Raw genomic sequence first — 12,800 nt, forward strand, 5'->3', positions numbered from 1 at the left:
TTCCAGAAATTGTCAGTGATGAAAAACTTCAAAATAATTTTCCTGAATTTTCAGTTTTATTCCTATGTAAAATGAATTCCTTTAAAATTGTGGAGTAAAATCTTTTTCTCCCTCAATGCCTTCAACTTCTAGCTTTAACAATGTTTTTGTTAAATATGTAGTTTGTTATTAAAAATAAAAACCTTAGATTATAATGTATCTGTTGATTTTTTTCCCCCGGGGTATTTTCTACTTCATCACTCTTCTCTCTTTTACTGCTACTGCGTATCTTATTCTTACTAGTGTACACATAATAAAACTGCAATTTCAACACAGAAAGTAGAATTTTAGATAGTATGCAGAGTACCTTAACCTGAATACTTCGGTTCTTGAGCTGAAAATACAGAAAGACTGAACTTGAAAAACATGGTAACTAAGACAAATTTGAACCCCTATTCTCTGTGGATGCAAAAATGCAAAAAAGCATAGGAAAATAGATACTAAGACTATAAGAAGTTGAAAGTAGGAGGGATTTGGAATCTTACTATTCTGCTGTTAATTTCCCTCCTGCCTTTGCTGTCCCAAATATCTAATTGGGGAGCGGATAACTTCCATCCCATACATTTATTTTTAATTCCTATCATCCCAAATAATGAATGGTGTATTGCTTTATGTCTGTCCCTTTCAGAGTTAGGTCTCAACACTTGGAAGATTTTAGAGGGTGGTGAATTATCTGATAAGGGTAACTTGAAATCCATACGTGCCAAGTAAGCAGTAGGTTGGCCAACTAAACTCAACCTACTTTTAGCCTGCTCAGCTATGAAGAAGATGAATGAGGGTGATGTTACAGAGAGTGCATTTAGATGGAAAAGACCTCCAAGGTGAAATTTAGGTTAAGATCTAAATGATACAATGAAGCCCACCTTGCAAAAATCAGGGAAGAAGCCGCTCTGGGCAATGGGAACAATAAGGTAAAGGTCCTAAGACGGGAATGAGGCTTAGTAGGTTCCAGGAGCTAAAAGGTTAATGTGGCTAAAGTGCTGTTAGGGAATGGTCAGAGAACAGATGGAGTAGAATGGAGTAGAGGGAGAGGAAACTAAAAGGGTTAGCAGTGGGAGCAGAACGCCTTAGGGGACAAAGAGGAAGTGACTTTAATGGCTCCAGAAACCAAGCTTTTTAGCAGGCGAATGAGGTCTGATTTACAATTTTAAAAACTCAATACAGCTGTTATGCGGCAAGTATCCAAGCCAGTAAAAACCAGAAAGAAGCAATCAGGAAACTATTACGGTCTAGCCAAGAGGTGATGATGGTTCAGACTGGGGTGGCTGAAATAGAAGTGACTAGAAAGAAGAGCAGACTAAAGGGTAAAGGGAAAATGAAGGGTTAAGGATGAAGCACAAGGGAAATTTCTAAAGTGTTCCCTTTTAAGAAGATGGTGAGCAGCATAAGTTGTGAGAACTGATTTTTAAAACGAAGTATTTCAGACACACAATATAGACCAGAACAAACTACCTACCACCTTAAGAAATAAGAACTTAATTCACTTGTAGTCCCTCTGAATCCCAGAAGCACTGTCCTAAATTTATCATTCCTGCATATGTAAATGTGATATTAAACTAGAAATGTACACTAAATACAAATACTTATATAGCATAGAAATCGATATTTTTATACACCCATAAACAATATAGAGCATGGTTTTTGTTTAAACCTTATATAAAATGGCACACTTCATGTCCACTGTAACTTGCTTTTCCCAGACATTATTTTTGAGATGTCTTTATGATACAAGCAGCCCTAGTTAATTTTATAAGCTGTACAGTAATCCACCGGATGACTCTATCACAACTTATCCCTTCTCCTGATGGACATTTAGATTAGTATTAGAGTAGGCTAACAAAGACACCCAAGAATATATAATGCCTCAAATAACAGTTATTTTTTTCTCTTTAGTAGTTTCAGACAGATGTACCTGGTTGGTAATTAGTCCTTCATGGGGGGATTCAGGGTATCACCTATTTTCCATTTTGTGCTCTGCCATCCCCCAAAGACACTTTATTATCTGCATCCAGCCAAGGAAGAGGAAAGAAAACATAGAGGTACATGCACTATCTTAAAAGTCTAGCCTGGATGTGATACATGTCACTTTCCTCACGATCTACTGCTGGGAAGCTGGTTGGCTACCCCTTCACTACAGGGCAGGGGTTTAGAGGGCTGGGAAACATAGCCTAACCACTTGTCCTATAGCCCTGTAATTGTAAGGTGAGAGCAGATTTTGGTGGACAGCTAGTAGTCTCTGCTACGTGTTGTAAACCATACCACAGTATCATTCTTTGTTTATGTCTCCTGGTACAGCTGACCAAGAGGATTTTTCTCTGTTATGTACCCGGGAGTAAAACCGCTAAGTCTTAGGGCGTATTTTCAGCTTGACTAGATACTGCCAAATCATTTCCAAACTGACTGTACCAAATTTACGTTCCAAACCGTCCATCAGAGTTCACATTCTCCACAACCTGGCTATACTCAGTATTGTCAAATTTATATTATCCCAATAAATTTGGTTTAAAAATGTAAAGACTCAGTGGTATGAATATGATACTCTCTACTGAGTCCTGCTGAGAACTGGCCTCAGAAAGGGAAAAAAATTTAAGATTTTATTTGACAGGGAGAGAGAGATCACAAGTAGGCAGAGCAGCAGGCAGAGAGAGAGGGAAGCAGGCTTCCCGCTGAGCAGAGAGCCTGCGGGGCTCCATCCCAGGACCCTGAGATCATGACCTGAGCCAAAGGCAGATGCTTAACGGACTAAGCCACCCGGGCGCCTCAGAAAGGTAAAATTTTTTAAAGTGCCTGCAAGGGCCTTGGATGAGACTGGACAAGTTTTCTATACTAATTCACTTTAATCTCAAACGAATTACTCATTTTAACCAGCAGATTTCAGGGGCTAAAAAACTATCGTGACCCCTGCATTTGGTACTTATTTCAAACCCACTCCCATGTCTAGCCATTGTCTTACCCCCATACGCTGTGTCAGCAAGGAGTCGAGTAGCAGATCGAAGTCAATGAACAACTGGAAACATCTTTCTAACCGACAGTCATTTATTTCTTTTGTCATTGCCCAACATTCCCCAAGTCTTACTCACCAGAAATTAATATAGCTTCTTCATTTCTCCTCCCTGACAATCCTCATCTACCAAAAGGGTTTTTAAAGGTGCAACTGCCCAGGAAAATGTAGAGTGGACAGACCGCGTCCTTGACTTGTTTCAAAACTATCTATTCTGCCAGTATCCAAATCTGGTTTCAATGCTCCCTTGTTTGAAAGTGGTCTTCACAAAAGCCCACATTTTAAAGCTATGTGGAGCGGCACAGAACACAAACCTCAAGAGTAGTAACAGCCTTTGAGAATTTGAACAGGTAGTATTTATCCATATCAGGGTTCGGGGTCTTTGCTCTTTAGGTGCCACAAAAATTGGCAAGAATATAGAAGACCAGTATTTGTGGAAAGGGGGAAGAGAATCTAGAAACACAGCAACAGAGCTGTTCTAAGCAACGCTCCAGAGAAAGCCAGCCTTGAAGAAAAGTAGCCCACCAGACATTTTTTATCAGGTAGGCGTGAGGTACAGTAAAGGAATTTTTCTTTCCAACATCAGATAAATAGCCACCTCTGGTGTCAAAGTCTCAAGATATAAAGAGGATAGAACTCCACATATAAAAGAGGACAAACAACAATATTCTCAGAAAACTCCCAAGAGACAGAGGTTGGCTAAAGGGAGGAATGAAGACTTACAATGTAGAGTAACAAGTGAGGTCAAGTCCAGGGGAGAAGGAATGTGTACCTTGGCTGCCAATCTTAGTGGCATTACCGGGAACACTAGGGTTCTGTGTCAAAACATCAAGTGCAATGTGATTATTTCTCAATCCTTAAAACGGGGGGAGAAAAAACAAGCTTCCAGAGGGCACTGATCATAACAACTAATGAGGCCTCAAGCCCCAACAAAGTCAAGGCAGTATTTATTGCTTCTTCTACTTCCTTCTTTCCAATCATTTTCACATTTGGGACATGTTAATGTTTGGTCTGCTTTTCATGCTTGTGGGTCTAGTCAGTCAGTCACCGCTACTTGGGACAAACAAAACATTTCCCAGGAAAACCAGTGTAGAGAGGTTCTAGCTTTTTCATCCTAAATCCATTTTCTTACTTTCAATCCTAAAACCATATTGAGAGAACAAACAGCCTCCATAAAATCTGTTTCCCAAGGAGACAGGATAAGCTTATGACATGAGTGACGACAGTTCTAGCTTCTAGGATTGTTATATCACAAATACAAAATGAGAAGTCAGTATGATTTTTAAAAATTAATTTGGAATTGTTTTATAAGCGAGATGATGGAATGACTACTTAATCAGTGGAGAGTCCAAGAACATTCTATAGCCCAGGAAGGAAAAGGACAACCAAACGGGTTTCTCAGTTTTGTAGAGGGCAAGAGGGGCCCACAGTTAACCTTAAGAGGGAGCTCTTTGGGCAAGAGAAGAGAAAAACAAGAGGACTCCAATGAGGAATAGCAGGAAAACCTACCCAAAAGGGGTGGGGATGGGGGTGGGGCCAAAGTGAATAAATAGGGAGAACAGTGAAATTTACACAGGAGGAAGGAGCTGAGAAAGTCACAGCCTTACACAAACAGCTGGAAAAGGACATTTCTCCTCACTCAGCCCCCGTGACTCAGTCCTCCCAGCACAGGTCCCCATGACAACAGCATCACGTCCACCCTCCTAGGAGCTTTCGCACTGCCTGCCTACTTCCTTCCTCGTTTATGGTTAGTCTTTGGGGGCTTTGCTTTCTGGAACTGTGCCGGCACAGGCTCCTGCTCCGGTTCCTTACAGGAGGCCGACACTAGCAATTCCTCATTACTCCTCCTCTGATCCTTCCCTACTCTAAGACTCAGCTCTGCCTCTGGAAGCTCGATGCCAGGCTGCTGCAGCCTTCGCAGAGACCTTCTGCTCCTGTGCTGCTGCCTCCGCTTTTCTTCTTCCTGCTGACGCTGCTTTATCTTCATTAGCTTTTCAAAGCTTTTGGTTGTCGTCGGGTTTACAACGAACCAATCCTACAGAGGCAAAATGGAAAAACCATCCAGTCAATACACAGTAGCGAGCACAAAGAATGAGTGTGGGGAGACATTCTTTACTTTTTTTTTTTCTTTTGAAGATTTGAGAGACAAAGAGAGCATGAGGAGGGGGTGGGGCAGAGGGCAAGAGAGAATCCCAAGTGGACCCCCTGCCGAGCCTGGAGCCCAACACAGGACTTGATCCCACAACCCCAAGATCATGACCTGAGCTGAAATCAATAGTCCGCCAACTCAACTTCCCCTGGGTGTGGGAAGAATCTCTAAAAGGCATGGTTAGGGCAGCAGGCATTAAGAAGGAAACAGATAGGAACCATAACTTATAACTCTGTACTTTGAACTGGAGAAATTCAATACAGAGTAGTCATTACAAGCATTTACTATCTAAGACATGATTTGGGAGACTTCAGTAAGTGATCTACAAAGTCTGGTCCTTTAGCATCATCCCACTCATTTATCTCCTTTAGAAAAATCTCATGAGCTAGAAAGCACTGGGCCATAGGAGATTTTTATTTCACGGTAGTATGGTGGTTAAGGGTATGAACTTTGCAGCCAGACCGCCTAGGTGCAAATCCCAACTGTTTCTAGCTCTATGACCATGGGGAAATTACTTAACCTCTCTGAGACTCAGTTTAAAAAATTAAGAGTTGAGGAACATGGAATCCAATTGTGAAACATTCTTGTGGAAGGAAGTAAGGGAGGAAGGAAGGGAGGGAGGGGATGGAAGGAAATGAATTTCAACTGAAATTGAGTGATCTGATCAGTCTTCTAGATCTAACTACCAATTTATAGGAAATATCTGAGAGAGGACCACCACCACAGAAATGCAATCAGCAAAACCCAAAAGGTGTGTAAACATATGTGACAAATGACCACTTCTTCAGAGGAAAGGGGAAACTTCTAGACCTACCATGTCCAATGAGATAGTCACTAGCCACACATGGCTACTAAGCTCTTGAAAAATGATTAATCCAAATTGAGATATGCTTTCAGTATAAAAAATACACATTAAATTTCAAAGGCTTAGTATGAAAAAATGTGAAGTATCTCATTAATACTTTTGTATTGACTACATGTTCAAAAGATAGTATTTTAGGTATACTGGGTTAAATTTAAAAAATTAATTTCACCTGTTTTCTTTATATTTTTAAGATGTGGTTACCAGAAAATCTTAAATTACATACAAGACTCAAATTACATTTCTACTGGGTAGCACTCTGGATTAAAACATGCAAAAAAAGAAAAAAAAAAAAAAACCAGTATATGGACCTTTTTTTTTCCTTGCTCCTGATTTGAACAAGCCAACTCTGAAAAAACTTATGAGGCAATCAGCAAATTTAAATAATTTAAATAATGACTGGGTATATAATACTCAAGAACCACTGCTAATTTTTTAGGTGTAATGATGACTTTTAAAAGTCCTTACATTTCAGACACAACATCAAAAGAAGCAGTAAAAATTGACATGGATGTAGAATTTGCTTTAGGGTGCCTGGGTGACTCAGTCAGTTAAAGCCTCTGCCTTCGGCTCTGGTCATGATCCCAGGGTCCTGGGATGGAGCCCCTTATCAGGCTCTCTGCTCAGCAGGGAGCCTGCTTCCCCCTCTCTCTCTGCCTGCCTCTCTGCCTACTTGTGATCTCTCTCTGTCAAATAAATAAATAAAATCTTTAAAAAATAATAATAAAATAAGCCTTTAAGGGACAAGAAAAGTGGGTGTGATTATAAAGGAAAACAAGACTGGCCATTCAGTGATGTCTGCTAAGGCTATTCATTATACTACTCTGTCCATTTTCATGTATTTGAAAATTTCTGTTTAAAAAAAAAAAAAGTAGTATAAGAAAATGTGAGGCTAAGAGAGAGGAAGAGAGTAAAAATGTTTTACCACCCCATATAATTCATAAATACAGGCACAAATCATCAAAGTAACACTCAAGGAACAAGCCCCAAACCAAGTGAAATTTGTTGGCCCCAGCTTCTTAAGAAGAAACTGAAGAAACAGGTTAACTACGTAAAGGCCAGATTTTGTCAGATCAATTATCTTTTAAATAATTCCTAAAATATGAAAAAGTACACTATTATTATAAAAAAAGATATGATTGCCTTCCGGAAGAAATCTCAGATATGCAAAGAGACTCACAAAGCTTAAACCTATAAAACAACAGGGACCACATTCGGTGACACTAACTACAGCCCACATTGTTAAGAAGTGAGGCCAGAGAACAGCTAAAGGTGCTCGCTCTTTTTCCTTATCAGGCAACAACAGTTTCTGTAGTAAACTTCAGAAGTTTGATCATTTGATAATTGATATTCCAAGAGAATGCACACTTAACTCCTTTAACTTCTGCAATACAGGTATTTAATTATGCAGGAAACAATCTCTATTCACCTGTATTATTAAAAAGTTGGCCTAAGAGAAAACTCTTGACTTTCTGAACCTTAAAGCATTTTAGTACAGAATTGATTCTTTAATTTTGGAAATTTACAAACCTTAAGAAAAGTGGCAAGAGTTCAATGAACCCTAGATTTATACTAGGATTAACTTCTCTTCCCTTTCTTCCTTTTGCTGAACCATCTGCAAGTTATCTGCAGATTTATTTCATCCCTAACAACTTCAGCACAAATCTGCCTAAGAACAAGGGCTTTCTCCTGTACAACTACAATACAGTGATCACATTTGGGAACATGAATATTGCCTCATTACTATTATTTAATCAAGTCCATATTCCAATTTCTCCAGTTGTCTCACTAATGCCCTTTATAGTTGTTTCTTTGCAGCACCTGAAACAACATTAAAAACAGGTTGCTCAAAGACATTAGAATAAAAGAAAACAGAAGTACAGAGATGGCTATAAAACAAGAATTCCAAAGGTGTAAATTCAGCCTGGTGCCCAAGTGCCTGATTTCACTGAATTTAAAAGAATCAGAAGAGTTCAGGGATGCTCACACTTACAGTGAGCTCAAATGCTTTCAAAGAAAAATACAATTATGCACATAATTTTACAAAGTATTTTAACTTCATCTCTGGTAACCACTTTTGAGTTACTTTACGACAGTCCTAGCCCATAAAAACGCACAAAATCCACCTTTCTTGGAGCATATGTATGGGTTCCACAGGACTACAAAAACATGGTGGGAAAGCAGGGACCTCACCTCGGCGTGGACAGAGTTGATATGATACTTGACACCACTCTCTGACACAAATTCTTTTTGACACAGAAGACACTTGTATTTTCCAGCCACAAAGTTTCCCTGATTTCAAGAGAGAAAGAAAAGGAAATTACTGGTAAATTCAGGAACACATACCTGGGTCATGTATAGGGATCGTTAGAGATGAAAAAAGGGGATTTTACAGCCGCAAAGGTAGGAAGGAAGAAAATCCAAACAGCAATATATTTAGGAAAACCAGATTGAGCAGACTGTCACCACTACAAATCTATCCTAATATAACTCTACACGTAATCTTCCCACCCCCTCAACACAACCTGAAGTTCTCCTACTCGTATTATAGAACACGTCACACTTTTTTCTATCTTCCCAGGTTCTCTTGGTTCCTCTTCCCATATGATTAAACTTCTGAAGTTCACCAGAGGCACCAATGTATATAATTCTTCCCACTATAATCCACTGCTCCAAAGAGTGCCTTGGACATCCAAAATTAGAGAAGTATCATCCATAATGCCCAGTTTAAGGACTCAGACACTAAGTGGCAGCAGTCCCCATAGCTGTGGGTTGTATGGCACCTGGGTCAACACAGAAAAGATTCAGTGAGGTGAACAGCTGTCTGATTGACACCCAGGGATAGAGTCTACTTCTCGTCCCCAGAGGCCAGTACAATTCAGATGGGATTAGAGGCTCTTCACCAATCCAGATAAGCACAGGTAAATTGATTCTAGAAAGTTAAAGGCCCAATAAGACGGGCCAGGCCCAAGGCAGGAGAGGCTCAGGTGGAAGAAGTTAAATCCTTGGTAGAGACTCAAAATTAGTAATATTTTCTTCCAAATACTTTAATTGATAAGATTTAAGGTTATGTTGGCTTTTTCTGTATCTTGGACATATGCTGGCATCCCATCCAGTAACAGACCAAGAATCTTTAGGACATAAAAAGCTAAACCAGCCTCTGAAGATAACAGCAAACAGGACAACTAGCTGTTCACCTAAACTGAATTCTCTTCCGTTATCAGACTACTTTAGAGGTCATGTTAAGATAAATTGTTCAGAAAGTTACAAACCAAGGTACAAGAGCCCAGGTGAGCTTTAAGGCCTGATACACTACTGTAGACAGCCTCACAACCCTGCAAAAGAGAAGAAGAAATAATATAAGACTATACGAAAGCTCGTCCTTCTCTTAGCAACCTGCTCGTTTACACTGACCAACCCTACATGTGGAAGAAGCCCAATAAATCGCATTGCAAACCAAACAGGAAAAGAATCCACAAACAAGCAAGCCACAAAAGCAAAGAGAAAAAAACAAACAAACAAGGAAAGGTTTAAAAAAAAAAAAAAAAAGTTGAACAAGCTGTTCAGAAAAGCTTTGGATACTCTCTTCTCTGGTACTTTTTCTTTAACACTTAGAGAAACAAAAACGCACAGTTAGTTTTGTTTTGTTTTGTTTTTGTTTTAATCTGCTTTCTTCAGTATAAATGTGTCTCATATTTCTTGTTGTCTGCTCCTTACCTGGGGAAGGATAGGAGCATATATGAGCATATATGGCTCTGTGGTAGATTAAAGGTGTCTGGAAATTATCTGCCACTCTTCCCTGTGAGAAGTGGAGTCCACTTACCCTCCCCTCTGAATCTGGGTGAACCCTGTGAGTCCTCTGACCAACAGAATGTCATGGAAATGATGCAGAACAAATTCTGAAGCTAGGCATTAAGAGATCTTCAGCTTCTACCCTCATGTTCTTGGGATACTCTGAGAAGTCAGTTGCCATGCACCCTGCTGGTAACCCGCTGCACCCTCTCTCATGGAGAGAGGCCATGGGGACAGCTGAGCTCCCAGCTGAATTAGCTGCACAGGAGCCATCTTAGACACTCAGGTCCCATCCCAGCTTGCAGCTAAATACAACCCACACGTGATCCCAGCTGATGCCATGTACAACAGGAGAATGTTCTCTGAGCCCCAGCAGAATTACTGATTTACAGAATTCTGAACAAATCCAATAATTGATGTTTTAAGCCACTGAGGTTCAGGTACTTTGTCATGATGAATAAATAACTGAAACAGCAGTTTGATAAACATTTACTGAAGAAATGAATGAGAACCACCTGGTTAGGGCACTGAATGCGATGATATTTCTTGATATCTGACTTCCATTTGTGTAGGACTTCCTGGCTGAAGGTAGGTAGCCCAGGGCGAGTATATTTTAACTACAAGACAAGAAACATTTATTGGAGGAATCCAACTTCCAACCAAAATACCCCAAAAGTTTCACACCCAATGCTTCAGGTTATTTAATTCTGGAGTTCAACAAGCATACGTTCATATGCAAAAAAAATTATAGTATGTGAGACCTTGAAATACAAATTTACCTGAAACTGGTAAGTACAGCTGTCTATTGTTTAATGTTAGGAATAGTCTGATTTTTAACAGAGGGCAGGAGCCTTTCAGATATAGCACTTCATCTATAGTTTGAAAAAGCTAGTGACAGAGCATTTATACAGTTAAAACACTTGTTACAAAAAAGGGATACAAATATGTACTATATATAAAATGTACTTATCACACGTATACTTACAGGGTACACATATATACACACATATATAATACATTCAGTAGAAATATATGTAGCTGGGGAAAAGGCTAGAAGGCTATAAATGAACATGTTACCAGTAGTCGTCTCTGGGTGGTGGAATTTTGAGCAGTTTTAATGTTTTTTCCCTGCCCCTCTGCATTTCTCCTTCTTCTTCAAAGGTGTCATGTTAATTTTGTTTTTTTTTTTTTTAAAGATTTTATTTATTTATTTATTTGAGAGAGAGAGACATAAATAGCGAAAGAGATAGCAAGAGAGAGCACAAGCAGGGGGAGGCACAGAGGAAAGAGGAAGAAGCAGGCTCCTTGGGATCAAAGCAGGACTCTATCCCCGGACCCTGGGATCATGACCTGAGCCAAAGGCAGACGCTTAACCAACTGAGCCACCCAAGCGCTCCAATTTTTGGTATTTCAAAAATTCAAACAAAAACACTGAGGTTCGACCTGAAACAAAGATGTGAGAGAACTCTGGGGATGGAACACACAATCTTTCCTTCTACCGCCCAAGTAGAATTAACTATTCCTCACACTTGCTCCATGTGCTTTGACACAACTTAGTCTCTTCTTACAAGAACAACTGTAGTTTCCAGAAAGGAGACAGCTAGCACCTGGAGAGACTGTTCTTACAAAGTTCACCGCAGGTAATAGCTATATTTCCAGGAAGTAAACGATCTTCCTGCTTGAAAAATGTAAGTATCTGAAACAGATACTGAGACAGAAAAACAGAACCAAAGCCCACAGAGGTAAGAGGTAGTAAGGAAGTCACCCTAAAGAAACTCTGGCAAATCTATAAAAGGAATCAGAGCACAGAACTGGCTTTATATATATGCAGCTAGTATATATGGGTCCATCTAAAATCCTTTTATAGTGATAGCAGAATATTTATATAAGCTACTATATTCATATAATAAACTATCATATTTATGCAGCTATTAAAAAATGAGAATAATCTCAATGAACACATATGGAGTGAGTTCCACGATATACTTTTAAGTGAAATAAAGCGAAGTACAGAAAAGTACTTATGTAAGAAAGAAAAGAATATAAGAAAATACGCATCATCTGGCCATCCATCCCATAAAAATATAAGAAGGACAAACCAGAAACTACTGAGTGTGTTTTCCTTTGTGGGGGAGTAGGGTGGGAACAGGATGGAAATAAAAGGGTTCTAGGAACTGGGAACTGGGAAGAGGGCAGTGGCCCTTCTCTAAGAAGACTTTAATACAGGTCTGATTTTTAGAACTATGGTAATGTTTCCCATACCCCCAAGATAGATGACTAGTTTCAATTAAACAGGATGTAGGGGGACCCAAAGTGTAATTAGAGTAACATATGAACCTAATGATTACAAATGAGAAACCTAACGGGGGACAATCTAAGTAAATATAAAATAGGACTCCGATTATATAGTGTGAGGCCAAAGATGAAAAGAACTGTAACGACTACTGTTCTCTAATTAGCAAATCTGTTTTTACAGGGGTGTGGGTTAACAACTGTAAAACTGTATTAAACTAGAATTAAGCAAATAAGTAAATATATTGTACACAATGAGAGCCAGGTCTCTCACTGTTGAAGAAAGGAGTTACAAATAAGCACAGAGGAAGGCAAGAATGAAACTTGTGGTGTTGGACTGGAATTGAAGGTATCATGGCCTTCAATATGCATACAGACAGACAGAGAAATGAACACGAGAGAGAGTGGGCCTGGGTGGTGCAGTCAGTTAAGCATCCGACTCTTAATTTCAGCTCAGGTCGTGATCTTGAGCTCCGCACTCAGTGTGGAGTCTGCCTGTCACTCTCTCTCTGCCCTTCCCCACTTCACCCGCTCATTCACTCCCTCTTTTAAATAAATGGATAAACCCTCTCTCTCTCATGTAACTTTAGCTCTATCCACCAAGAAGGCCCAGAAGCATTGACACCCCAGCAGGCATAAATACACCTAGCATTCAAATCTTGGCT

General features: G+C 39.7%; 1 protein-coding gene across 4 annotated transcripts in view; it reads right to left on the minus strand.

Moving 5' to 3' along the window:
- Positions 1 to 3,971: 3,971 nt before the first annotated feature.
- The window catches only part of ZNF512 (zinc finger protein 512), a 29,990-nt gene continuing 21,161 nt past the window's right edge, over positions 3,972 to 12,800 (minus strand). For all 4 annotated transcript variants that reach the window (XM_032845842.1, XM_032845843.1, XM_032845841.1 and 1 more), the window contains 4 exons: positions 10,359 to 10,460; positions 9,324 to 9,386; positions 8,245 to 8,343; positions 3,972 to 5,075 (listed from right to left, as the gene is read on the minus strand). In XM_032845842.1, coding sequence (XP_032701733.1) covers positions 4,767 to 5,075; positions 8,245 to 8,343; positions 9,324 to 9,386; positions 10,359 to 10,460 — 573 coding nt within the window. In that variant the 3' untranslated portion in view covers positions 3,972 to 4,766. The remainder of the gene's footprint in view (positions 5,076 to 8,244; positions 8,344 to 9,323; positions 9,387 to 10,358; positions 10,461 to 12,800) is intronic.

This window comes from Lontra canadensis, unplaced genomic scaffold (assembly GCF_010015895.1).
Source record: "Lontra canadensis isolate GAN:19392208 unplaced genomic scaffold, GSC_riverotter_1.0 scaffold170, whole genome shotgun sequence".
Lineage (NCBI taxonomy): Eukaryota > Metazoa > Chordata > Mammalia > Carnivora > Mustelidae > Lontra > Lontra canadensis.